At 47.2% G+C, this 25,542-nt stretch overlaps 1 protein-coding gene across 3 annotated transcripts in view; it reads left to right on the forward strand.

Annotated features, from left to right (window-relative positions):
* The window catches only part of ST6GAL1 (ST6 beta-galactoside alpha-2,6-sialyltransferase 1), a 29,677-nt gene extending 5,504 nt beyond the window's left edge, over positions 1-24,173 (forward strand). The window contains exons 2-8 of one of the 3 annotated variants that reach the window (XM_065747975.1): positions 2,084-2,242; positions 13,418-13,546; positions 14,463-15,129; positions 18,427-18,524; positions 21,153-21,254; positions 22,058-22,232; positions 23,488-24,173. In XM_065747975.1, the coding sequence (XP_065604047.1) occupies positions 14,505-15,129; positions 18,427-18,524; positions 21,153-21,254; positions 22,058-22,232; positions 23,488-23,729 (1,242 nt within the window). In that variant the 5' untranslated portion in view covers positions 2,084-2,242; positions 13,418-13,546; positions 14,463-14,504 and the 3' untranslated portion in view covers positions 23,730-24,173. Of the gene's footprint in view, positions 1-2,083; positions 2,243-5,879; positions 5,998-7,804; positions 8,086-13,417; positions 13,547-14,462; positions 15,130-18,426; positions 18,525-21,152; positions 21,255-22,057; positions 22,233-23,487 lie in introns of those variants that run through there. The other 2 variants (XM_065747976.1, XM_065747977.1) reach the window with 2 other exon arrangements.
* The last annotated feature ends 1,369 nt before the right edge of the window (positions 24,174-25,542 follow it).

The raw sequence follows: 25,542 nt of genomic DNA on the forward strand, positions 1-25,542 counted from the left end.
TTGCCCTGGTTGGTATGGCAGCCCTGCAACACAGCTCTTGCTGTGGTTTTGGTTTCAATTTTTAGTTCTCTCCAGGAATCCGTGGACAAATGTGTTGGTTCACGTGCATGACCAGCGTGTCTGGGGTTCAGCAGCCTCTGGTTTTGGCTGAACTTAAGTAAGGAGTTCACCTCGTACTCCATCATCACCTCTGTGCAGGTCACTTTGCAAAGCACCAGGCTCCTTGAGGGGGACAGCACTGCTGTGCTGCAGTGCAGTGTGTGCTTTGGGGTTGAAAAGTTTCCCTCGTTATTACGGTGGTGCAGTCAGATAAATATTTTACTGGATATTTGTGGACTGTTTAATTAAATGGATGAATAATCATATCCTTCAGTCCAGGGAGCAGAATTAAAAGAACGTAAATTTTAGAGCTAATCCTTAATTAAAACTTGATGTCAAAAATGGCGTTCAGTTTCATCATGGACACTCTTTAATTGAATTTTGTTTAGTTCATGCTGGAAGCGACTGAAAATGAATGAAACTCAAACTCACCTGAGCTAGAAATGAGGGAGCATACCGAGGTCATTGCTGCATATTAACTCATACTTTTAAAATTCATGGCTGCCATTAATTTGGCTTGATTTTTCCCATCTGTCTCCAAGCAGACAGCACTCCAGAAACATGACTTGTTTTGAGATGTTGTAGAGATGCCTTGTTTTTCTTTCACTTTCCCATGTTTTAAAAGACTTGTGATGGCAAGACTTAGAATTTGGGGATGCAACAGTGTTAACTAACAGCAATAGGCAAACAGGATTTCTTTTAGCAGAACACAGCAGAGCATTTTCCTCTTTCTTTATGACCCATGGAAAGAAGGGTAAAAGAATTAATGATAAATCATAAAATCGTTAAGGCTGGAACAGACTTCTGAGATCATCCAGTCCAAGCATCCACCTACCACCAATATCACCCTCTGGCCACATCCCTCAGTGCCACATCCCCGCTGCTCTGGACCACCTCCAGGGATGGTGACCCCCCCACCCCCCTGGGCAGCTGTGCAGTGCCTCACTGCTCTTTATGAGGAGATGTTTTTCCTCATATCCAACCTCACCCTCCCATGGTGCAAATTTCTGTACTTCTATTACTTCCTTTCTCTTTCTCTCTCTTTTTCTTTTCTTCCTTTTTTTTATTTTTTATTTTTTATTTTCAGGAGACCGGGTCTTTTTTCAGCACTGTTGTGTATGGAGGGTTAATTTTGGTCCTTACTTAACCTTGGCACAACAGTAATTTCCCATCCAACAACTGCAGGTATTCCTGGCAGTGCTAGTGTCGGTGCTGTGGATACTTGTATGCACATTTAGAGAATATAACTTGAGAGCACTTGGGATCCCTGCTGGGAGCTGGGCTGCTGGCTGTGTGGGTCAGACCATGCCAGGCCATGTGCCCGCACTGGGAACTTGCCTTGGGGCAGTGTAATTATGGGAGGCAGTGTTTTTTGGGAGGATTGTGTGTGCTGACTTGCTGAATAGTCTTGTGATTAGTGTCTTATTTAAGAGGATTTTGGGACACGTGCTGTAGTGGCACCATGTTTCTGCTAGATGTAGGGGAGAGGTTAGAAAAATGAGCTCTGTAAAGGCTGTGCTGTGCTGTGCTGCTGACCAGGCCCATGGGATACGTGCTGTGCATCGCTGCTCCACCACACCTTGCCCACGTCTGGCCCAGGAGGCAGGGAGCCCCCATTTCCATGGGGCTTTGTAGCGGGCTGTGTTCCTGGGACTTCCTTAGGAGCTCATAATTCAGCCCTGTGGGTGGTTTCTTCTGCCCACACCTTTGCATTGGGAGATCTGACCTCGGTGTTGGACGCTGGGCTGTTCCGCAGCCCACAGCTCATTGCCAGCAGGTTTGGTCCTCAGGAAAGTTTCACTGATTGCTGTTTGGAGTCTGTGTGCAGTTTTATGTGAGCACAGCTCATGTTTAGAGATGCCTGCAGCTCAGTCACTGCCTTCACCTCCCTGTTCCTATGGTGTAGTTTCAAGTGCAGTAGTTTCTGATTAGCCTGTCTGGCTGATGTGCCTGTGTCACACAGTCTCTTTAATTTCTTTCCTAGGCCAGCAAACTCAGTTTAGAAGTGAGATGAGGGCATGAAGAGCTGCTTGCATGGCACAGACGTGGCAGTGGCTCATCTGGACCTCGCCTGTCCACTCCCTTGTTACTGGAAGAGTTTGAGAAGAGCTGCTGAGGACAGTGAAGGATCCTGGAGATGAAGGTAATAGTCAAGTTTCTTCCCTTCCCAGCCCCTCTTCTTGCTTGCACAGGCCTGGCATGTGAGAGCATGGCAGCTGTTGGTGCAGTAAGGTGATATGTATTTGAAGCCCATTTGCACTGGGACTGCCTCGTGTTGCAAGCAGAGTTGGGAAGGGGTGAGGAGAACTGGGAGGGCTTTCTGCTCTTCCCATTGCTCCTATCCTGTGCTTCTTGTAAGCAAAAGAAAACACCAATTCTGCTTCTTGTGGGAGCTTTTGTGGATGTTGACATACACTAGCTGCCCCACAGATAAGTGTCTAAGCTCCAGTTGGTTGTTCTGACTTGCACAAAACTCCTGTGTGTGGAGGAATACCACTGGTGTCGCTGGGTTAGAGAATTAGCTGGCTGGGTTTATGGCTGACCTCAGCTGGACGTGCCTGGATGACTCTGTGCTTTCACTGCTGCTACCCCTACGTTTTTCCCTTCTCCATCTCTCTTTCTGACTGACAACTATCCCCTTGTCACAGCTCTGCAAGCATTCATTAACCATTTCCCCTAATGATTAGCTACTCCAAAAGATCTGTTCCACATAGGGAATATTCCTAAACCTCTGTGCTTTAATTTGGGGCCTCATTAGTCCCATAATTGTGTGATTGGCTACCCTTTGGTATACCATTGATGTACACCATTTAGCTTTCTGGTTGCACACAGCAAGGCTTTGGGTATCCTGACCAGGAAGGTTCTGGTGCCAGGAGCCCTGGGGGGAGTGTTTGGTTGGGCTCTTTATTTAACACCACATACTTCTTTACAAAGGAAAAACAAAAGAAAGCATACTTAGTAAGGGGATTTTCAGAGGTGGCTGTAGCTATAGGGCTCAGATTTGTGCCTGTTTTCATGCGTGAAGAGAGTTTGAGAGGATTTCATTGTCCAGCTGCTTTTTCCAACCTTGAACTTCCTGGTATCAGGAATGCCAAATGGGGGGGGGGCTCTGCCTCCTCCCTACTTCCTCTGTCTCTGGAAACATGCTAATCCTCCCTCCTCTGTGTAAAACCTGAATTTTTAATACGGAAAATGCACCCCCTCTTTCTCTCCTTCTGGCCAGGAACGCTCGTACCTCTCAGTGTTGTGTTACCTTTAGCATTGCAAACTGGAGAGCTGTGGTGCTGGGGCTGCTCAGCCTGCTGGGGGCTGTGGGGTGGCTGTGCATGGGGCAGGCAGCACTGTGCTGCTGCCAGGGCTGGTGTGCCAGCGCTACGGGGACCTGGAGGGCACCGGCGGCACTGGGAACGAGCTGTTGGAGATTGGTGAGTGGGAAAGAGGAAGGGCATGGCACGCTGCCTTGGACATCTTTGGAGGCTGTTGTTTTCATGGGGAAAGAAGGAAACTGGGTATGGTTTCTGGTGTGAATAAGAGGAGCAAATACAGTGGGTCAGCCATGGAGCATTTCCTCTCTAAACCACTGATTTTAGAAACGAGGGCTTTCGTTTGGTTTTGGTTTTGGTTTGTTTCTGTGTTCCTCTATGCAAATCCTCAGCTCATGGAACTAAAAATTGCCCTGGGACCTGGCCTTGGGCTTGCTGGTGAGTGCACAGGAGCTTGGAGGGCTGCAGTGTGTAGGAGTCGGACTGGGCCTCCCTAGGCAGGTCTGGCAGCACAGAGCAGCTCTGCCTGCTCATGCAAAGCATACATTTGCAGCACTGAGTGTTGTTTTGGATGCCAGTGTTTTAAGATAGTAGAAATCTAAGGCCAAGCTGACCTTTCAAGCACAGCTTTTGCTTTTAATGCAGAGTTATTAATTCTCTGAACCGGTTGAGTGCACTGGAGACTTTCCTTCCATTTGTGCCAGGACAAAGCCTTCGTCTCCCTTAGAATTGCCGAGAAGTCATTCTGTTGGACAGCCAAACCCAATCCCCTTTTACTGAATGTGATTTTGGATGAGGCAGCCTGGTTAGGCCTGGCTTTTAATTTGCAAAGGCTGCTGGTGGAGTTAGATATTTGAAAATTAGGGACACATTTGATCTGCAGTATTGTTATCTCTCAGTCTGCACGAACCCCTTGTCAGCAATGACTGTGTATAGCTTGTCAGTGTCTGAAATGGAAAAGGGCGTTTTCTCTTTCCTACTTTTGGCTCATTTGAAAAGGAGAAGTATGAGCACCGTGGCTCCCTGCAGCAGCTGGGGAGGGGCAGAGCCCTGCCTGCTGCTGGGAGCAATGCCCTATGCTACCTGGAGCCTGGGTGACAGCCTGAAGGAGCACAGTGATGCGTGGGGATGATCTGAGGCTCAGTGTGCTGCATTTACTTCAGCATGGTTCTGTGGGGTGGGTGTCTGGGCCAGCTGAGCACAGCAAGCAAAAGCCAAAAGCTTGGACCCGGTGCTGAAATACAGTGCCCTCTAAAAGGTGATGCATGCATAACTGTATTGCATAAGATAACGGGGAAATTAAGTATGTGTAAGATAACGGAGTAATTAAGCATTGCATAAGATAGCAGAGCAATTAATTCTGCATGCTTGATTCTGCCAGCCCATCTGGGTGGTTTTGCTTTAGGATGGCTCCACCAGTGCTATCAGTTTTTGGCAGGCTTCTGGATCTGGCCATGTGTGCATGCAGCTCAAGGTCACCTGGTACCAGCCTTCTTCTGCCCGATTAAGGTTTTTGCCACGTCATATTAATGAGGTCCATGCCAAAGTCCTGGGCTTATTCACTTCTGTGTGTGTTATTCTGAAGTCACTGTGGTGTTGGTTAACACCACACAATATCGGGGCTTAAAGGAATGTTGGTGTATGTGGTTCTGGTGTAAACGTACTTCATTGTGTGTTTATATTTGGTTGTATGGATGTGCATGTATGTTTATTTGTGTACTTAATGAGAAGTGATTGTGACACTGTATATATATGTATATGTAATACAGCAGTGCTCTTGGTGTGGGTTAGAGCTGTACTCTGCCCCGGTCACTTCATAGCAGGTGGCTTGCTTGCCTTCCTTTCAGGTTTGCAGATGCAGTTGCTATAGCTACTTGCCAGCTCCTGGGGATAAAGGTGACCACCTCAGGCATTACTTCTGTCTTGAAGCATCCTATGGGACTTGTACGTCAGCTCTGAAATGCACAGCGTCTTGATGAGCAGGAGCACAGAACAGACACTGCACACTGCGGGTCTGGGAGAGCTGGGAGAGGAGCTGACCAAAAGAAGCAGATGAAAAAAGGACTTCCAAAAGGGAAGGTTCGTGGAGGGAAAGAAAAGGTCTGGAGATGGCTGTAAGGATCACACCGAGGCAGGAGGGTAACTGCTCACCACATCATCCTGGGGATGAGCCCTTGAAATTTGAGCATTCCCTCCTGGGAAACCAATAATGAAAGGAGGAGGAATATATAATACTGAGGGGGCTTGGGAAGGATGTCCTGGGAAGAAGAGTAGAGTGCTGGAGATGCAGGCATGTTAGGAAGGTGCCTGCTTCCTCGCAGCTCACACTTGGAGCTGGCAGAAGCAGCTGTATGGTGGGAGCTCCTTTGGCAGCACTGTACTGGCTCAGGGAGAGCCACCCAGCTGCCAGAGGGAGCAGCTCGGGGGGGTGTTGTGAGTCCCCTGCCCCTTAAAAGTAGCTCTTTTAGGAACGACTGCTGTCATAAAAGTGGTTTCATTAAGTGCTAATAACCAGTTCCTCTGAGCTAGCTGCTGGAGCACATTGATGAGGTCGTGCTGAACGTTGTGCTTTCATCTGTGGATGGCAGCAGAGCCCTGACTGACTCAAAAGGTGCAGGGGACCCAGTGCCTCAAGGTAAGCGCATGGGAAACTTTCTTCCAGCTTCCTTCTCTCACAAACCTCTGAGCTGCCAGCTCTTCTGGCTGTACCCTGCTGAGACCTCCAAAGGAGCTCCTGTCTTCCCTGTAAGTGCACCATCTGGAACCAGGTATGAAAACCCAGAGGTGGCTGTAGTCTGAAGAAGGCCAGCTTGGTCTGATGGAGCTTGCTTTGCTGGCTATGTATGCAAGCTCTGTGCAGTCTCCGTGCTGAGCTCTGAAGGACGTGAGGTTTTGGAGCAGCCAGGGAAGGAGTGCTGTGTTGTGCTTTGCTTGTAGTGGTGTTTGGTGAACTTTTAGAGCCCCTCGGAAAGGGTATGGGAGGTTAGCTTAAGCCTCCTCATTTTGGCAGCACTGGTGCTTTGTCCTATTTGAGTAGGGCTACAGATAAAGCTTTATGGAGGTGCAGCCCAAGATGAGACTTCATCCGTGGCTCAAGGTGAGAGGAACATAGAAAATGGGGCAGGCTGATAATGTTGGCTGCTCTACTTTGGGAAGAAATTGAAAATTGTTGTTCAGACTTCAGAGAATATTCACTAAACTGATGGCTGTTTAACTGGCGATTTCTATATTTAACAGTTCAGAAAGAGGAAAAAGAAGTCGGACAAGATGACTTGTAGCAGTCATTTCCCTTGATGACATACAGTTGTGGTCTTTGTGCATGCTGGTCTGCTTTCTAAAAAGCCTTTATCCCAGTGGCATTAATTCCCTTTAGTATTGTGAATGCATTCTTTTCTAATTCAATAATGAGTGGGAATATAAGAAGATAAGTGCTTAAGTATATGTGTTCATAATATATCCTATATAGAGATGTACACACATTTCAGTGGAAGCAGACGAAAATTAACTGAACTGACCCAGATCTTGGAGGTGGAAAAAAATAGAAAGATCACTGAAATGCAAGTCACTAATCTCAAAATAGTTGTAGAGGACTCTGTTTGGCTTTTTACTGGCTTATATTAGCTCTCATGTTAGCTTCCTCTAAAAGAAAGATGATGAGGGTCTTCTGGTGTGATTGGCCAGGGATGGGAAGAAAGCCTGCGTGCTTGCAGAGAAGTGGAATGGTAGAGAAGAGACATGATATGATGGAGGAGGCATCTGTGCACCTATAAGCTCTACTTGCTTGTGCTTGTACCCAAACTGCAGCAGACTGTGTTTAGAGTTGATTTTTGGTTCTCTTGCCTGTGTTGGAAGCCAGTCCTGCACCAGAGATTTGCCAGGAGGACCCCACGATGGCCACTGCTGTGTGCCTTCAGATCTCTTGGCAAGCTTGGACATGGTGTGGTGGAACCATGGATCTCATTCTGAGGAGCTGAAGGGGGGAAAATTGTGGGAAGAAGGGAAGGTACACCACTGGGGAGGATCCCCTCCTCGGGAGGACTTAAGCTCATGGAGATGAAGGATCAGCTAGGTTCAGCTGACTATGCTGACACTCCCAAATAATTTAGATCTTTTTATTTCCTGAACTATCACTGCTGGAGGGGCTGCCCTGGTTAGAAAGCAAGTGAGCACTTGTGCTGCTTCCCCAGGCCTGCTCAGTGCCCCTTAGCGTGGGAGGCAGCACAGGTATGGGTGGCTGCATTTCGCTCTCTAGCTGTGGGCCTGAACTGCTTTTTCCATTCCTCCTGGCTGCCTGTCCTCAGCAGGGAAATGAGCATACAGGCTGCCCCTTAAAACTGAGTAAAAGGGGGCAAGTTTGTTTAAATAAAATAAATGAGTAACTTTAACCTAAAGCTTGGTCTGAGCTAGATCAAAGTCAGCGTTGTTTGAAGCTGGGTGAACTTTAAGCCCAGTGCTTTCCACTTCTGAGCTGAGACCAAACGTTAAGCAACAGGGAGAATCTGCCTCGCTTCACATCAATTGGATGGAGGCTGGAGGTGGCACGAGATCTGCCTTGCAGGCTCGAGCACCATGTGGGAAGTTGCTGGGTGTGAGATGATGGCTGTATGAAAACAGCAGCTCTTGCCTGAGAGCAGCCAGGCGCTGTGTCAGACTTCCTGTGAGCCGTAGCAGCTGTGGTAGCCTGTCGTGCAAGAGCTCGATTGGATTTTGCTTGCAGGTGAAGGTAATCCGGGTTCCCTATCTGCAGATGAGCACAGAAGTCTGCTTCTGAGATGATTTTAGCATGTTTACTTATCTGTGCAGCCCATTTGGGCATTTTGTTGCAAGAGATAACGATAGGTTGTGTTTGCTGCACAGTGCAAGAGGTGAGCTTTGCATATTCTGCGTGCTCTCTGTGAAAGTCTGGTTCGTCTGAGTGTCGAGCATTTGATGCTGAGCTTCAGTCTCATTTCTTAGGGATTTAGAAAGCCTCAGTGAAGCACTTTGGCCTTCTCTGTTTGGGTCATGGACACGCTGCTTTAAGTAACTGTGTGGATTCTGAGGTTAGGGCTCTAGGATGAAGGTGATGGGTTTGGTTAACGCTGAGGGCAGGGCCACCTGCTGCAGTGCAGTCCTTTGGGTCAGGAGCACATTCCTGGAGTGGTCTTTGTTGCCTTTAGACTTCAGCCTCACAAGCAGCGTTTCTTTTCTCCAGCAGCTCCTTAACTACAGTGTTGCACTTCAGACCACTTTGTATCGTGCCCCATAACTATTACCATCCTTCACTGGGCTGCTGCGGGAGCTTGTAAAGGGAGAAGCAGCAAAGGAAAACATTTGGCTGTATGGGTTTCTGTGCTGCTGCTGGGCCCTCAGCAGGGGCACGGCCCCTGGTTCTGGATGGGCAGCAGTCTTAGTGTTTGCCTTCCCTAGCACTTGTGGGGGTGCTGAGAAAACAGCCAGGAGGTTTCAAGCGAAGCCTTCATCGGGAAACTTTCAGTAATGTTTTTTGATTTTATAAATACATATATGAAACTTTGGGTATGGGGCGGGGATGGGGTGTGGGGGTGGGAGGGGTGTTTTAAGCTCTTGAAATGTCTTCAAGAATAGTAGATCCCTAGATTTCTGCTAAATGTTCATCGTAACGTTATCAGCCTGCACTTTGCCTTTGAGATCAGTTTGGGGTTGAAGCCAAGGTAGAGCTGTGCTTGCTGGCGTTCACGTCCGAAGGCAGATAAACCACGAGCTTGCTGCGTGAGGACGTGACTCTCCGACTTGCCTTGGCACAACTCATGTTTGACATCTGCTACTGCAAATATTTTGGCTTCTGGGAACCTGGCTGCTGCTTCGGCAGTGGACAGCATTCGGTGTGTTTTGCTCCATGGATTCCTGCATGTCCGTTTCGGCAGCTTCTCCCTGACGCTTAACCTGGATGCAGGTTTCCTCAACAGCCTGTGTGCAGTGGTAACAGCTTCCTGGGGAAATGCCTGCCTTTGTGTCACCAATTGGGACTGGTTTTGTGGGGCTGTAAGAGGTTATCGGTTTAGCTTGCTTAACACTCTGGTTGAGTGAAAGCAAGCACTTTGGGGTTCTGGAAAAACATCTGGTGGTTGTGACATGTTCTTCCCCTCTTGTGTTTCTGTCAGAGGCGAAACTGCTAGTTGCAATGTTCATCTTCCCATTTCTTTTCCTGCACTCAGGTTCTTTGCGTTGAAGGGAAATATCTTTACTTTTTTGCCAGAGAAGTAATAGAAGTTGTGGTTCAGTAACTTATTTTTGCTCATTCTCTGATAACTATGTGTTCTGGTGGACTGTGATGGGTGTGCACTGAAGAGTGCTTTCTGAGCTCTGTGGCCACAGTTCCCATTTTACTGCTGTGCTCCAGTGAAGTCAGCATGGGGGAACTGTGATGAGCCCTGCTCTGCATGGGAAGAGAAGCAGCTGAGCAGCACTGCTGGGCCAGACCCAGAAATGGTAGATGTGCATTTCTGCATGCTTCTTCCAGTCCTTTTGCTTGAGTTGAATTAGGTTCTGCTTTGAACAAGCTGTGAAGAGTGACTACATGGTCCTGGAAGAGATGGAAAGATATGAAGCCCACCTGCAAGAGTCTGGCATCATGGAAGCCTTACCCTGAGGGGTCACCAAGTGGTGCCTGGCACAGAATGTGTTTATTGTCCCAGGGCTATGGGATGTGGGTTAGGTGTCTTGGTGTGTGGGGATATTTGCAGAGGCATTAAGTGTTGGCCTGCCACATGCTGCTAATTTAAAATAAATAAGTGCTGCCCTCTCATTTTGAAAGATAAACGCCCTAGAGGAACGCTTTAATGGAGAAAATGAGGAAGTGTTGTTGTTTAATTTGAAGGCATAATGTAAAGTAAATAGCCCTAAATGAGAGCTCAAAGCCTTGTCTTTGTAGCTCAGAGGAATATTTGATGTGGGTAGCATTATGGTAAAGCTGACTGGTGATGAAAGTCTCACTGGTGAAGTTGTAATGTCAGAGGGTTCCAGATTTGGTTGAAGCCTCACTGTTGGGAGTCTGTGGTTACTTGATGGCATTACCCACTTTTTCTCTTTTTTTGAATTTGATCATGAAACATGCAATTTCAGAAGTTGGAAAGGTTTGTTACCTGCCATGTTTTCCTGCTCTATTACTGCAGTGAGGTTTTACTGTTGGAAAAGTCCCTGTTCACAGCGCACTCCCACGGGCACGTGCCCAGTGTGAGCTGACTCCTGCTTTGTGCTGAGTTCTGAAATCCTCTCTCAGCTCAGAGTGAGCACCAGGGCATCTCTGGAAGTGATATCCCACCAGGAGATGGCATCTGAGTGGGGACGTGTGGCCAAAGCCCTGCTTTTCCCATAATCTCTGAGGCCAGAACAGGTCCCTTCCCTGCCCCTTACTGTGAGTGAGGCAGTACACTGAGCAGGCAGCCGTGTCCAGCACAGGAGGCAGTGTTTTGTGGTGCAGCAGTGCTGGTCCCACTAGCCAAGAACTTGTCTCAGAGCCTATGCTCACGGGGGCACAGTGTGTCCTGGTGAGCATCCCACTGAGCAAGGCACGGTATTTCCAGCCCGTTCCCAGACTCCTTCATGTGTCATCTGAGATATGACTGCATTCCTCACTTAAAACTCTTCTTTTGCTCACTCTTTGCTTTGTTTTTTTTCTTCATTTTCTTTTCTTTTGTTGTGTTTGTTGGCTTTGGAAGTGCTTACTTCAGCGTATGGCTCAACAGCTGTTTTATTTTCACGTGGCAGTGATGTTTTGAGAAAAAGCAAGGAACTGCTGGAAGTGACTCTACTCTGTTTATCTAATTACAAAACTGAAATACATGCAGCTGAGTTAACAGTCCAGGTTGGACTGAGCATCACAAGGAGCTTCCGAATCTCAGCTCTAGAGGAACAGACCGTTCACTTTCATTAGTGTGTTACCAGCTTTCACCTGATGTATTGAGTGTATGAAAAATACAGTTTCTTCCATTATGAAATGGCTCAATCGTGGCTTCTTTACAGCTATAAGGAATCTTGATAATTTCTTTCCCTAGGACAGGGAGAGGAGATTTTAAGAACAGATGGGAATTTTAGATAACTTCTCAAATCCTTTTTTTTTTTTTTTTCTTCCTCCCCTTTCCCTCGGGAATGTCACTTTATTTTGAGTGGAGAGACCCCTGCTCTGCACCTCCATCTCATCCTCACTTTGCAGAAGAGGATCACTTTTCAGATCTGTTTGCCTTTTTCCTCTTATTTTGAGAAGTTAGCAAGCCCATTGAGAGCGAAGCGGCGTGCTTGAGTTTTCAAGTGTTTGGTGAGAGCCTTGGAAAAACCCTAAGCTGTCATGGGGTAAGAAAGTTCCTGTGCTGGATTAGGAACTGTGTGGCAGGTAGGAAGCAAGGCAGTCAGATTCCACAACACCACAAGGTTTCCACAGGGGTTCACTTCAAGATATCTGCTGTTTTGCTGAGTAACTGATCTGAGGAGGAGAGGAGCAGCAAGATGTGTCCTGAGGGCTGCTGGGACCAGAGGGAAAACTGGGAAACCACAGAGAGTCAGCAGTCCCAGGCAGCTGGGCAACACAGCAGCCAGGGGTGCTTGCGTTAGCAGAGGTGGCATAAAGCTCTGTGGTTCTGGTTTATTGCCACAGGACAGCTCTGAGTCAGCCCCACTTGCAACATGGCCTGAAGTCATTGCTGACAGCACAGAGCTTGGAACTTGGAGTGCAGCCCCAGAGGACATAGGTGAGAAGGCCTGGGAGGAAAACAAAGCAGGCTGGCTATGGTGCTGCAGGGTTGCATGGCCGGAGCTTGCATGCTGGGGCATCCCTATGGGCTTTGCCCTAAACCTTTTTCTGCTGTGGGGCTGCTGTGGTAAGCACTTCTAGGGTAAATCTGCTGTGGGTTGTGCAAATGCAGATTGCTAAGTGTCTTCCTCTACCTGTTTGAGGCAGCTGTTTTGCACCACTCAGCAGGCACCAGCACTGGGACCTGAGCTGGGATTCTGTGCCAGGCCAGGCCACAGTTCCCTGCAGGGATGAAGGCCTCCAGGATGCCAAAGCAGGCGGGTTCTGCCCTCATGGGTGGTTAAGCCTATGGGTGCTCTTCTGGAGAACAAGCTGCCTTCCTCCTTGGCAAAAAAAAGAAAGCCTCTTTGCTCATGAGTCAAAACAAAATCACTGTTCCCCCTGCAGCAGCGTGCACAGTTATCAAGGTGGGGATTGCTCTGTGTGAAGCTGGAATTTTTAGGCTCCTCTGAGTTATCCTCAATGTGGGGAATGTGAGCTGGCAGTGCTGAGACATGCTGCTGTTGCCTACATCTGGGAGCCTGAAGGTTCCTGGAAGTCAGTCCCTTACCATGTGTCAAGAAGTACAAGGAGATTCAAGTCAGGCCAGGGGTCTGCCCAGCGTGTGCTGGAAGGTGTCTGGGAGCTTTGTGCTGAGCTGGTTGGTACTGCATGGCACCACGTGGGGGATTGTTTCCCTCTCTTTATTGATTCTGAAAGCACTGCAGCAGAGCTGCTCACAGAGAGGTGTAGAAGGATACCTTCTAATTGTGGGCTGCTCTTTGAGAAATCACAGAGTTTCTCACCATTTCTTAATAGAGTTAAAATATGAGTAGTCTGCATTAGGATGCGTAGAACCTAATGCTATGTACTGTACTATTTGTCTAGACAGTACTTTGTGAGGGCCTGTGGATAAAGTAATATGTTGTGAAGTGATTTCTCATACTGCTCTCTCTTACTTGCTCTGAAAAGGCTGGGAGCTGTCTGCTGTTGTGTTTGAGGAGGAACACACGCATTGCTGAAGAGCAATTAACAAGACGTTTTCTTGGGAAAAGCTAAGATTTCTCTTAGCAATGCTCATTGCACGCATTAAGCATCAGCACTGGGATTTTTTACTTCACCTTATGAATGGACATTTAAGCTTTTACAAAGCTGGCATGTTATTAATGTTTCTGCTGCTGACCCTTCCATGCCCAGATAACAGCTTTTATGGGACTGAGGAAATGCACATTCATCCCCAAACCACGAAGTTCTTCATAATAATTTTATTTTTCCTTTCCTTATGTATTTACTATTTATGTTTTTGCAGGTGTTTCTTGAACTCTTCAGCACATCACACACCTGTTGTGTTTGGGGGTATCCTGCCTTAATTCCTGGACAGAAGTCTGCCAACAGCCAAAAATGACTTGAGTGGGAGAGCCACTGCCTTGTCCAACAGGTGGGATGTTGGTGGTGGCTTCTGGTACAGCACAGCTTGGCACAGCTTGCTGTCAGCAAGTTGTCTGTGGAGGGAGTTGTTGCTAGCGCCTTGGTGGGGCAGATAATGATCTAAGGTGCACTGGGAGGTGGTTTATGTAAGATGGTTTCATTGGGGAATGTGGTTTTGTGGAAAAGACACAAAGACAGAATCATCTGGAAGCCACCTGCTGTTGAAGTGCTTTATAGCACAGCTGGTGGGAGCTGGGGATGGCTGCTCGCACCAGGTGCTGCATAAGGGGACAGGCAGTCCTGTACAACAGGATCTGGCTTTGCTACCTGCAAGGATAATTTATCTTGAATAACATTTCTCAAAGAGCATTTGTGAACACAACCATGCTGTGGCTTAATTGGCTCCTAGCAGCTGGCTTTCCACCAGGAGTGCTCTCAGCCCACTGAGGATTTGCAGAAAGTCTCTAGATGTCAGTTGATGAAACTCCTGGTGCTCGTGAACTCGCAGTTGTTTTCTGCACAGTAACGTGCTTCGTTAGTGTTCAGGCCTGCCATCAAGTGGCAGCTCAGTTCTGGAAATGCTGCTGATGGGATTTGCATGTTGACTTGCTGGGATGGGAGGTGAGGGAAAGCAAAATGGAGACTTCCACTCTTGCTGGTGTGCTTCTTGTTGTGTTTAAACTTGTTTCAGTGACAGTGGCCCCAAATCACTGCTACCCAGCACATGGTGGTTAATAGCCATTTCACGTCTATTCATTTGACATTCGAGGTAGTAGACTTTAGAAATGAGATCTTTATGTGGGCTGAGATGTTATAATTGCCCCTGTTCTCCCTCTCCCTGCCCATTGCCTCACATTTTTGCCTGTGACTTTACATGTATGCATGGATGTGCGCACACACTTGACTGAGATGTTCCTCTTCGCCAGGACCAGCTTTCTGCCCTGTCCCATTTGGATGCGACGTACACTATGGTTCACATCAATGTGCTGAAAAAATTTATGTGTGTTCTTGTGGTGATACTGATAGCTCTGACAATTTGCCTGTGGAAAGAGACGAGAGGAAGCTACTATGTTCCTTTCAAAAGTGATGATGCACAGGTTCACAGGATTTTGGAAAATTGGAATGTACTTAAATCACAGAGTCTTTTCCACGAAGCTGCAGGTGAAATGGGTCAAATGCCCAAAGCTTTGCCCAACAACCAAAATAAAGTAAAAGGCAGCAGCTCTGGAACAGCGGAGAAGTCCAAGAAAGCAGCAGACCACGTGAAGGTATGGGATAAGGACAGCTCATCCAGAAACCTCATACCCAGGCTGCAGAAGGTCAGGAAGAACTACCTGTCCATGAACAAGTACAATGTGACTTACAATGGGAAGAGGAATGCTGCAAAACTCAGCCCAGAGAAGCTGCTGTGCCAGCTGCAGGACAGGGTGAACGTGACCATGATACAGGGATCAGATGGTCCATTTAATTCCTCGGAATGGCAGCGCTACCTGCCAGAGAAAAGCCTCAATGAAACAGTGGGCCGCCTGGGTCGTTGTGCTGTTGTGTCCTCAGCAGGCTCTCTGAAATCATCTCATTTGGGAACAGAGATAGGTTGGTATTTTTCTACTAGGATAAAGTCAAGAAATATTATAACTTGCACTGAGCAGGAGAGAGCCAGTCTCACGCTCTCACTCTTCTGGAGTTACAGAGGTATTTAAAATAAGCTGAAATACTATCCTTGCAATTCTTTGATAGTAAGCATTACAACCTAGGAAGGGATGGGAATAATGATGAGATGTGTTCTCCTGCACTGCACTTCTGTGTGGTATATGGTTAACAGAATGAATAACGCTAAATAGTATTGTAGATGAGATATTTTGCAGATGGAAAGAGACAATTGAATTAAAGGAAAGTGCTCACCAGTTTCCCAGGCTCGCAGTAGGAAACTCCAAAGGAGCAATCTCCAACAAGAGATCCTTCCCCAGTGGAGGTCAGCCCTTACGTGGGGTCTGGGAGAGGTGTAGCCAGACTCCACTCCTTCCAGTCACACAGATGCATTGCCTTCACCTGTGCTCCTGCGGCTGACTCAGTGCTCACCTCAGGTGATCGAGCAGTGGTTCAGGCCATGATTCAACAGTTCCCATCCAACATCATAGGCTTCCTTATGATGCTCTAGATGGCAGTGCCTGTGAGTGCTAGGCCTTGAGCATGCCTGCTCTCATGAGCAACCGCTGATGGCAGCAGCCGTTTCTCAGAAAGGAAAAGGATCATAATAGAAAGCAGCTGCAGTCTTAGCTCTGGAATCTTGCAAAGATTAGATTATAGTAAAAACACTGCTCTTCCTCAGCAGGAAAACAGTTAAGTAGAAATATTTACCCAAACGGATAAGCCCCAAGAGAGCGCAAAGGGTTGGACTGAGTTGAGAGGATGTGACTTCTGTGCAGGTAGTTCCTTTATAGTGAGTCCTTTCAACTTTCATGATTGTGTTGGCCACACCAGAAAGTAGAACTAATACTGAATACCAGGAAGAGGTTTGGCACCTCAAGTGTTTGTTTCTTGAGAGGGTGTGGGATGGGTTGAGTAATGCTTATGTGCTCATTGCACACTCCACAGTCAGAAACTTGTTTTGTTCAGAAAGTCTCCTACAGAGAAGGAAGTAACAAAAACAACAACAACAAAAAAACAACCAATGCAACTAAAGCACAAAAGGGAAAAGAAGACACTCAACACAGCTCTGAGCAATCTGCTCCGGTAGACTCAGTGCTGAGCAGAGGGCTGGCCCTGGACAATCTTCAGAGGCCTCCTCCAACCTCAGTGACTCTTAATTCTTGCTTGTGGCAATCCCACAGTGGCATGGCTTCACTGAGCCCACGGGGCAGCCAAGTGTGAGTGGCCCAGCAGTTGAGGTCTGTGCTGTGCTACAGCCGCAGGGCAGGACAGACTTTGGAGTGCTCCATTTTTTGTATGGAGTTCAGTGATATTTTGCAAAGTTCTGTCTGCTAGTAGTGATCTGAAGACAGGGCAATAAGAAACAAGTGCTGAAGCATTGGTCTTGTACTGTGGATTGTAAAGAAGTGAGTTTCAATGCTAAAGCACTTTGTATCTTTAAGGAAGCAGCATACAGGGTCTCTCCAGCCTTCAGATCTGCTTTTTTGTGCTTGGCAGAAAATTTTCTTGGCCACAGTCCCGCTTTGTTCGCTGCTTATTGTTTCAGCCTCAGTGCAGATTCACACTGCGCTAAACTCACTGCAGGAGGAGTTGTGAAGCCTCTGTATGGTTGTTCTCTCCTGTGGAAATTGCTGCAGGCTTCAGTACTTCAGTGTGTTAGTAAGTTATCAGCTGGGTCAGGTCCCTTGGGTCTGTACTAAGCTGCAAGTAGCCTTCTTTGTCTGAAACAAGTAGACAGATAACCCTTTAATACATTATTCAGGAACAGCTGAGGCAAACCTTTCAGCTGCAGTGGCAGGCTGCTGTAGGGAGGTGAGGCATGTGCCCAGGGGCTGTCCCTTAGGCTCGTGGGTGCCCCTCAGGGCAGGCAGACAGGTGCTGGGTGAGGATGAACAGCATGGGGTGTGTTAGGTGCCCTGAAAGACGTGATGAGAAGGGCCGTGGCACCATTAACCAGGGCAGTACTGCCTCCTGATACAAACTGCTGTTGACAGTTGTTTGATGTAATTGTTTTAGCCTCCTAATGAGCGTTTGAAGGCCAGGTAGGTCCAGAACTAGGAAGGCAGACCTGACTTTGAGCACCCTTCTGGTCTGGAACTTTCTCAGAAGTGACCCAATCCTTTGCTTGATGCTCTCCTGTCACCCAGCTGGCTTGTTTCCAGCAGTGTCCATGCTAACTCCTGCACGGCAATGAAACAGTTTGCTCCTGTGTGATGAGTCCACTCAGGAGCTGAGGATGTTGTCACAGCACACTGTAATCCAGTATGCAAGTGGTGGATGTGGGATGCGAGCAGCCAGGCTGTGGGTGGGCTGTGCCTCTACTGCTGCAGAGTGGAGAGCATGCCAGGTGTGCAGAGCAATGTCACTGTGCCTGCAGTCTCCTAGTCTGTCCGCTGGGCTGAGGCATCAGTCTGTTCCAGATCACATTGGATGAATTCTGGAATGGTCACTTTTTTACATGCCCCGAGCAAATGCCATTAGCCCTGCTGCCATCCCAGTTGGCATGCCTTGTATCTGAATCACAAACGGGAACCTTTTTGCTTTTAAGCAAGCATGTCTGCTAATGATTCTGCACAGTTTTGGGTGCTCGGGAACCCAGTCTCACTGCAGCTCCTTCAGCTGGGTGGTGTGAATAGTGAGGGATTCAGGAGTGCATCTGTGTTCATGTACAGTTTTCCCCAGTTTTGACCAGACGTATTTCTGTGCAGAAGTTATGGTTTGGTTGGGCAAAGGTTCTAAAAAGGAACTAAATCTTAAAATGAAGCTTTTGCTTTGAAGTTTGGTTGAGCACAAGGGACCATGAGCACGTGTCTCACATGAGCAATTAGCCAGCGTGAGGAAGAGTGGCAGATCGGAATGGAGAGATCCTGTTAAATGGGCAGCACTTGCCTTGCTGAGTTCTTGGTGATAGCAAGGTCTGTGAGGTAGCAGTGAAAAACCAAATTGAGGAAATGCTGAATGCAACACAACCACCAGAGGACAGACAGGGTACCACACTGAGTTCATTAAACACTGTAGGTGTACATTTGGGGTGTGATAACGCTCGCTGTCTAGCTCAAGTTGGGTGCTCAAATTATAGAGCTGTATAGTTAAGGTTGGAAATGACCTTCATGGTCATCAAATTCAACCATTAGCCCATCCCTGCCGTGCCCAATGGGCTGGTACTTGTGCTTATGTGGCAAGTCTCCCTGCTCCAAAGCTGGCTGTTAGCTCACCGCTTTCTCTCTGTTCTGCTTTCAGACAGCCATGATGCCGTCCTGCGGTTTAATGGGGCTCCTGTCAAGGGATTTCAAGAAGATGTGGGACAGAAAACAACAATTCGCCTTGTTAATTCCCAGGTGGGTGTGATGGAAGCTCGAAAGGACCAAGCATGGCACAGCTGCATGCTGCCCCTCTGCTTGGGAGCTGAATGGCGGGGATTGGCCTTCTTCCTAACAGGAGACACAGGCAAAACTTCTCCCCATCTCTCAGATACCTTTTGAGGTTCCTGCAGTTAAATTAGCACGTGCAGGAGGTTATGCTTTTCTGCTCAGAGATGATGTGTACAGCACATTAGTGGGGTCATTAAATGGCTGAAGATAGCTGCCAAGAACATGCACTTGGGAGCGTTTGTGTCCTGCTGTGCTCTGCTCTGCAGCTTGCTGCCTCTCAGTTCCCCTGTGTTCAATCAGCACTCAGATGTGGGACGGTTTGTCCTTGCTCAGCCAGTCTTTTTTTGGCAGCCATATCTGGCAGTTCATATCCTTCCTCTGCCCTGTTTGACCTCTCTGTATTTTATCTTCTTTCTGTGTGCTTTATGATGGCAGATAGGTATTATCACTTGAGAAATCTTGCTCTGAAGAAAGTGCCAATTGCCGTTCTTCCTGTGATACAAAGTTGTTTGTCAGTGAAAATACGTACATGACCTGAGTTATTTCCACGGGGAGGAGGGTAATGGCATGACTGCATGAGTGTAGGATAGCACCAACAGCACCTTGTGGCCACTCTAGTTTTGTACTAAGTGTGAGCACTGATGCTGTTCCCCGTGGCAGCTCTTGTTTTGCTTCTTGCCATTGGATCATCCTCAGTTCAGTCCTAAAATGAAGGAAGTGGGATTCTCTGTATCTAATCTATCAAACTAGTCTGTGTTCATTGCCATCCCTTTGGCATGGGTGGCCAGTGGCCCTGGGTGACTGAATAGCTGTTGTAATATGTTTTCTGTAACAAACAAAACCAAATAGATTCTGGAACAGTACCCGGTTGTTAGTTCGTTCACAAGATGGAGATTTTAGCAGCACAGTGGTGCATCTGTTTAAGAAGGAAATGTTAATGGGTTGATGGGAGTGTTGGGGGAAAAGTTTGGGATCTTTAGATCTCAGGATAGGCTTGTAAGTCCACAAACTTGGTAATTGTTCTAAAAAGAGGAATTTTTTGATGTTCCCTTGCCTGTTTTCTTAGACCTTGACTGTTCTCTCTGTGCTGCTTTTTTAACGGCATGTGTTCCTGTAGCCTTCTGAAAAGCATCAATTTGCCCTGGGAATGCTCTCACATCTTAGAAAAATAAGGGCTGAGGACACTGTGGGGGGAATACTAATGTTGTTATATAGGACATGACTCCTTTCAGCAGAGCTGACCAGGGAGCAGAATACCAAGGGCTTCCTCCTAGCACTTGTTTACAGCTCTCCTTGGCTGTAACAGAGAGTACTCTGCCACGGCTGTGTTTGCTGATATTGGCATTAATGAGCCTGCAGGGAGAAGAACAGAGATAATACATCCGTGGAGTGAAGTAAAGTTGTGATGGGTCATTTCATTTATGGGGCAGAAACTGCAGTAGCTGGAGAGAAGGAGGTTGTTATGATTCGGTTGGTAATTGTATCAGGAGGGTAGGTGCTATGCTAGCAAGATACTGTCTAAGCAGTGAGTTAGCTAAATAACAAATCTAACTAGTAAATGAATTGATTAGTCAAATAATTGGAATCAAAGATGGAGTGATACAAATAAGTAGTGTAGCAATTTAAATGATATTTAAGTACTCAGAATCAGTCCTTCTATCTACAGAACAGATAGGCACTGATCTTACAGCTTTGCTTTCATGCCTCCGAGCAGGAGGCTGGTGTGCCTCTGCTGGCTTGCATGGCTGTGCTTGGCTCACCTCTGCTTCTTCTGCTGCTCAGCCTCTCTTGAACCCTCCTTCCACATGTTTCACATCAGCTTTTATTTTATTTTTTTCCTTCCCTGGAAGATTTCCAGTCTTTCAATGGAAACAGCAAAATCAAAACGAACCCCCCGTATTCCTTGCCCTGTTTGTGCCCTGTAGCATCCTGAGGGGCAGCCTGTGCTGGCTGCCTGGGCCAGCAGGAGCTGCACTGCACTCCAGCTTTGGGGCACACTGTCAGCAATCGACCTAGATACTGCCACTGCTGCGAGGAAATGAGGCCACGCAGTGCTCGTGGTTGAGGGAAAGCCTAATCCTCTGGAGCTGGAAACAGATGCGAGGAAACCCGTTTTGCCTTTGGAGTAATACACATCTGGTCCAGCCACACACTGGTTACCCATCAGGAGAACAGTTTGCTGCTGGAGGTGGCCTAGATGCTTAAAGATAAATTGAGTAGCACTTAATTAGGTCCTTGGAGTAGATGAGGAAAATGAGAGCTGATTTTAATGACAGTGCTTTTCTTAGGCATAGCTTGTAAAGAACTGCTGATGTGAGTTACATCTGAGGGCAGGGAGGGCAAAAGACCAGCCCCCATCTCAATGGCCTCTGCTTGCTTTTCACTGCAAACCACATTAGTGCTGGTTGTTGGAGGCTGTGCCAGTGGTGTATGTGTGGTTGCAGGAGCCATGTCCTTGCCTGCGTGCTGTGGGGCCTGCTTTGGGAGCAGCGGAGGGGTGGCTGTAGCTGTGCTTGGTGGGCTTTGCTGCTCCACCTCTGCTGATGCTGACAGCGTGTTGTGTATCGGTGTGCTGAGTTTGTTGTGTCATTCCAGCTGGTCACTGTTGAGGAGCAGCAGTTCCTGAAGGATGCTTTGTATAACACTGGAATCTTGATTGTCTGGGATCCGGCGCCGTACCATGCAGAAATTCATGAGGTAAGGCTGATGTTTCTGTAAATAAGATCAGAAGCATATGCTTTGAAGTGCAGCTGTTAGCTCACGTCCTCCTCCTCCTACGAACAGCCATTCATTTTGAGGCCATTCTTGCTGATCTCCTCCTTGTGTATTACAGTGGCACTGGATAACCCTCTGAGAATGATAGCTAATATCACCACTCCACTTAAGGTTTTCACCTGCGGGCATTGCAATCCCTCTGGCAGTACAAAAGTACAAATGTTATGCCCAGTCTCACATCTCCAGTGGGTGCAAGGGTGTATGTTCAACCTGTCAGTGAATCCAGGATGGGGTACTTTTGGCATTCAGAAAATGTAAGCCCTTCCTAAGTGTTTTAATTGGAAGTAGAAATGTTACAATGCAGATAAGCTCAGCCTGCTTGAGGAGGCAGTGCTGGAGACACTCACCTGCAGCTTGGGGTGCTTTGTGCTCCAGCATGGAGGGGCACAGGGGACTGCAACACCGAGACAGACTTCTCAACATCATCAGCTGTTGGGGTTGCAGAGTGAAATGATGCAAGACAGCTAGTTTCATATAATAGTCCTTCACTGCCAGAGGGAGGAGATCTGGATTTTCCTCCTCTGTTCATTGAGGCAAGTCCCCTCAATGACTTGAAGTGCAGGTGAGGTGGTGTTGGGCAGTGAGCAAGCATGTGGAGATCCAGCAGGACCTTTTCCCCTTGGCAGCAGCAGGTTAACTCACTGCTAGCCTTCCTGTTTGCTATCAGTAGTAGGGAAGAGTATGCTGCAAATAAAACAGTTGGACTTCTCATTTCTGTTTTCCAGTGGTACCGAAAACCAGACTACAAGTTTTTTGAAACCTACAAGTCGTATCGTATTAGGCACCCGGAGCAGCCCTTTTATATCCTGAATCCAAAGATGCAGTGGCAACTCTGGGATATTCTTCAAGAGAATTCCCTGGAGCATATTCAGCCTAACCCACCATCTTCAGGAATGCTTGGTGAGATAATTGCCCTCTAAACTTCATGTTTTGCTTGCAAGAGCTCTTAAAATGTCTTTTTCAAAGGCAGCTATGAGTTTATGTTGTTTGGTTATCTGAATTGCTTTTACAGTGCTTGTCTTATGCCAGAATTTAAGCATTCTGTCTCAAAAGTATCAGCTTGGTTGTGTTAAAATAAGCAGTTTGCAGCACCCATCTGGGACAGCAGTTATAAACATGGCCTGGTTCCATGTGGGAACAGGAGAGTAGAGTGCAACATCAAGATGTTCTCGAGGATTTCTGGCTCCTAAAACCAGAGCAGTTCAACTGCATGGAGTACAGAGAGGAACATACAGCTCCTGTGGGCTCAGATCTTGTCAGGCAAATAAGTCCGTTTGCTGTAGATGAAATCTAAGTGGTTACCTAATATGTATATGGAAATAAACATATGGCCAAAGGCCTAATCCCAGGGTTGGGGGTGGTCAGACTGACTACTTTGATTCAGTGTGCTAATGTTTTCTTTGTCAGCATGCTAAATCCAGGCTCCCACCAAAGAGGCTCATTTTACGTTCCACTGTTGCAAAGCTTTTCCTTGTTATCAGTGGGTAAATCTCATGGCCACGTCAATTAAAAGAAGAAACTCCTCAGGATTCACATATATGTTGAAGACGCAGCATGGAAGTGTGATCTTGTTCACCATGTGGGCATCAATCTGCTTCACTTCAGCCAGTTTTCCACTCCTGCCTCTACTTCCATCTTTGCCAGGCACCTTGTATATCTGTGTAAAAAGATGTGGAGCTGTTGGAGCAGGTCCAGGGTAGGCCACAAAGATGATCAGAGGGCTGAAGCACCTCTCCTATGAAGATATTTTGAGTGAGCTGGGCTTGTCTGGAGATGAGAAGACTCTGAAGCAGACATCACTGCAAGCTTTCAGTAGTTAAAGGGAGCTGTTAAACAGCAGGGAGATGAACTTTTTACATGGTCTGATAGCACATGTGACAATGTAATAGGTACAGGGCAAGATGATTGAACAGGAGTTGCACAGTTATGTTACTCCAGCATGACCAGCCCACTCTGGTCAAGTCCATCAGCTGTGCTGCAGCTCCACCAGACATCCCCATCTGGCCTGGTGTGCTTTCTCCCACTTTCAACTGAACTTTGGAAGGAGGAAGCCCTTCCCCTTGGAGCAGGTTGCTTCTTTCCTGTCCATTGGCCTCACTGTAGTGGTTTGTGTGCTCTCTGAGCTGAAACGATGCTTGTCTCTTTCCCTGTGCAGGCATTGTGCTCATGATGACGCTCTGTGATGAAGTGGATGTGTATGAGTTTCTCCCTTCTAAGCGTCAGACGGACATTTGCCACTACTACCAGAAGTTCCACGACCGTGCCTGCACCATGGGAGCTTACCACCCTCTCTTGTTTGAGAAAAACTTGGTGAAGCATTTAAACCAAGGCACCGATGAGGACATCTACACCCATGGGAAAGTTACTTTGCCTGGCTTCCGAAATGTACATTGCTAGCAAATCAATTTTTATTGTGTTTTAGACTTTATCCTTGACTGTCGAAGCACTTTGAAAATCAGGGTTGTCATATTTGTTAGGTCTAAGCACTGGTATCTTTTGACAGCTCTTCCACGTTGCAACACTTGCTCTTGCATAGCTTCTACAAACTGGACGGCAGTGCAATACGTACAGTACATCCACACAGTGTCTGTGTGAGCCTTTGCAATAAATGTCCTCCTTATGGAGCCAGGCTCATGCAGCAGGTGGATATCTGTCTTCATCTGGTGATGGTTCATCACAACTGCTGATGCTGTATGGGAATCACGGGAGATGCTTTCTAAGCAGAGATTGCACAAGTCTGAATCAAGGGCTGATGAAGTTCAATTTGCTCCAAAGGGGTTCTGACAGCTGAAAACCTGATCTGCTGTGAAACAAGAAGCATTTTTTAATGCTTGTTCCCATCGCCCTGGAGCTCCCTGGAGCAGTGATTTATGGGATCACTGTCAAAGCTGGCTACTGATAAGCTCTACTCCTAGTCCAAAATATTTGATTTTACAGTTAAAATAATGATGGCAACTTCCTTTTAAATAATTCGTGTGGCATTTTTGGCAAATGAGGGGGGGGGAGGCAATTCCCAATTCAGTAATTTCTGCAAGATATTTGTAGGCATTTTAGTGGAGTATGTTGGGTTTTATTAATAACTTTAAGCAAGTTTTTTTTTTGACCGTCTACTTTTCCAGTACAGTGTCGTGTTTGGTACAAAGAAAGCCTTATTTTGAAAATGCTTTGGTGGTGGTGTTGGAAGGCACAGATGGGGAAAACTCACTGGAAGCTGGTACTTCTTTCCAACTCTCTGCTAATCTACCTCTGTAATTACTGGCAAATTGTTTTCTGTCTTATCTCCAGTAACCAAAATGCCACATAGCAGCTGGACGGATGAGACGCAGCTCTCTGCAGGCTAGACAGAGCCATCTCATTGCTGCTGTGTGCTTTCTGAATGCATGGTGAGTGGATGCATCTCCATTTTTCATCAGCACTGGGGAAGGAGAGCGTTTTCTGCTCCCCATGCTGAAATGCAGGCAGGAGGGAGCATCATTTCCCTCTCGTGTAGCCTCGTGGTGGAAGCAGCAGCTCTGCAATCTCTGTGCATCAATGAGAACACCTGAGTCCTTCTCCATACTGATGTATTTCGTAGTGTCTGTAAAGAAAACCTTTTCTTCTCCCGTTTTGAATAAATCCTGTGAAGTCAGTAGCCCATTCTTACCTTGGTGAAACTGGTGTAAATATCATTCCTGGGACACGAGGCCTTGTGCCAGAGCAGGTGGGAACTGTGACGTGCTCCTTTCAGTAAGCACATGGCCCATGCCCCTTGGTGAGTGTTCTCTGTTGGATCTGTCACTAATGTACATCACTGACACATATGTGTTGGATTTTTTTTGTTTTATTTTAAATTATGACCCTTACACTATTGTCCAGGGGCAGATCTGTCTCATTAAGTTTCTTTCCTTGCACCGAGCTGTTAGGGAAAGGTTTTGGAGCTTCTCCTGCACGTAGCACTCTACCACTAACTTTGTTCAGCGTGGTGAGCAGAACTGGTTTGGGCAAAGGTGGGAGATGAGCAGAGAGAAGCTGAACTCTGGGATGGTTTGGAAAAATGTATGTCTGATGCAATTTCCTTCCATATAACTCTCAGTCAGCAAGGGGAGATGCAGCCTGTAAGGACTTAATGCTGAATTTGCCTCCTGACTTAGTTTCATCACGAAGCTGAATATGTTAGCTAGCATAAGGGGATGCACATGGATGTGTACTTCTCACTGCAGCTGCTTTTAAA

Source organism: Cyrtonyx montezumae, unplaced genomic scaffold (genome assembly GCF_038088225.1).
Source record: "Cyrtonyx montezumae isolate F1298 unplaced genomic scaffold, pur_monq_1.0 scaffold_5, whole genome shotgun sequence".
NCBI classification, from domain to species: domain Eukaryota; kingdom Metazoa; phylum Chordata; class Aves; order Galliformes; family Odontophoridae; genus Cyrtonyx; species Cyrtonyx montezumae.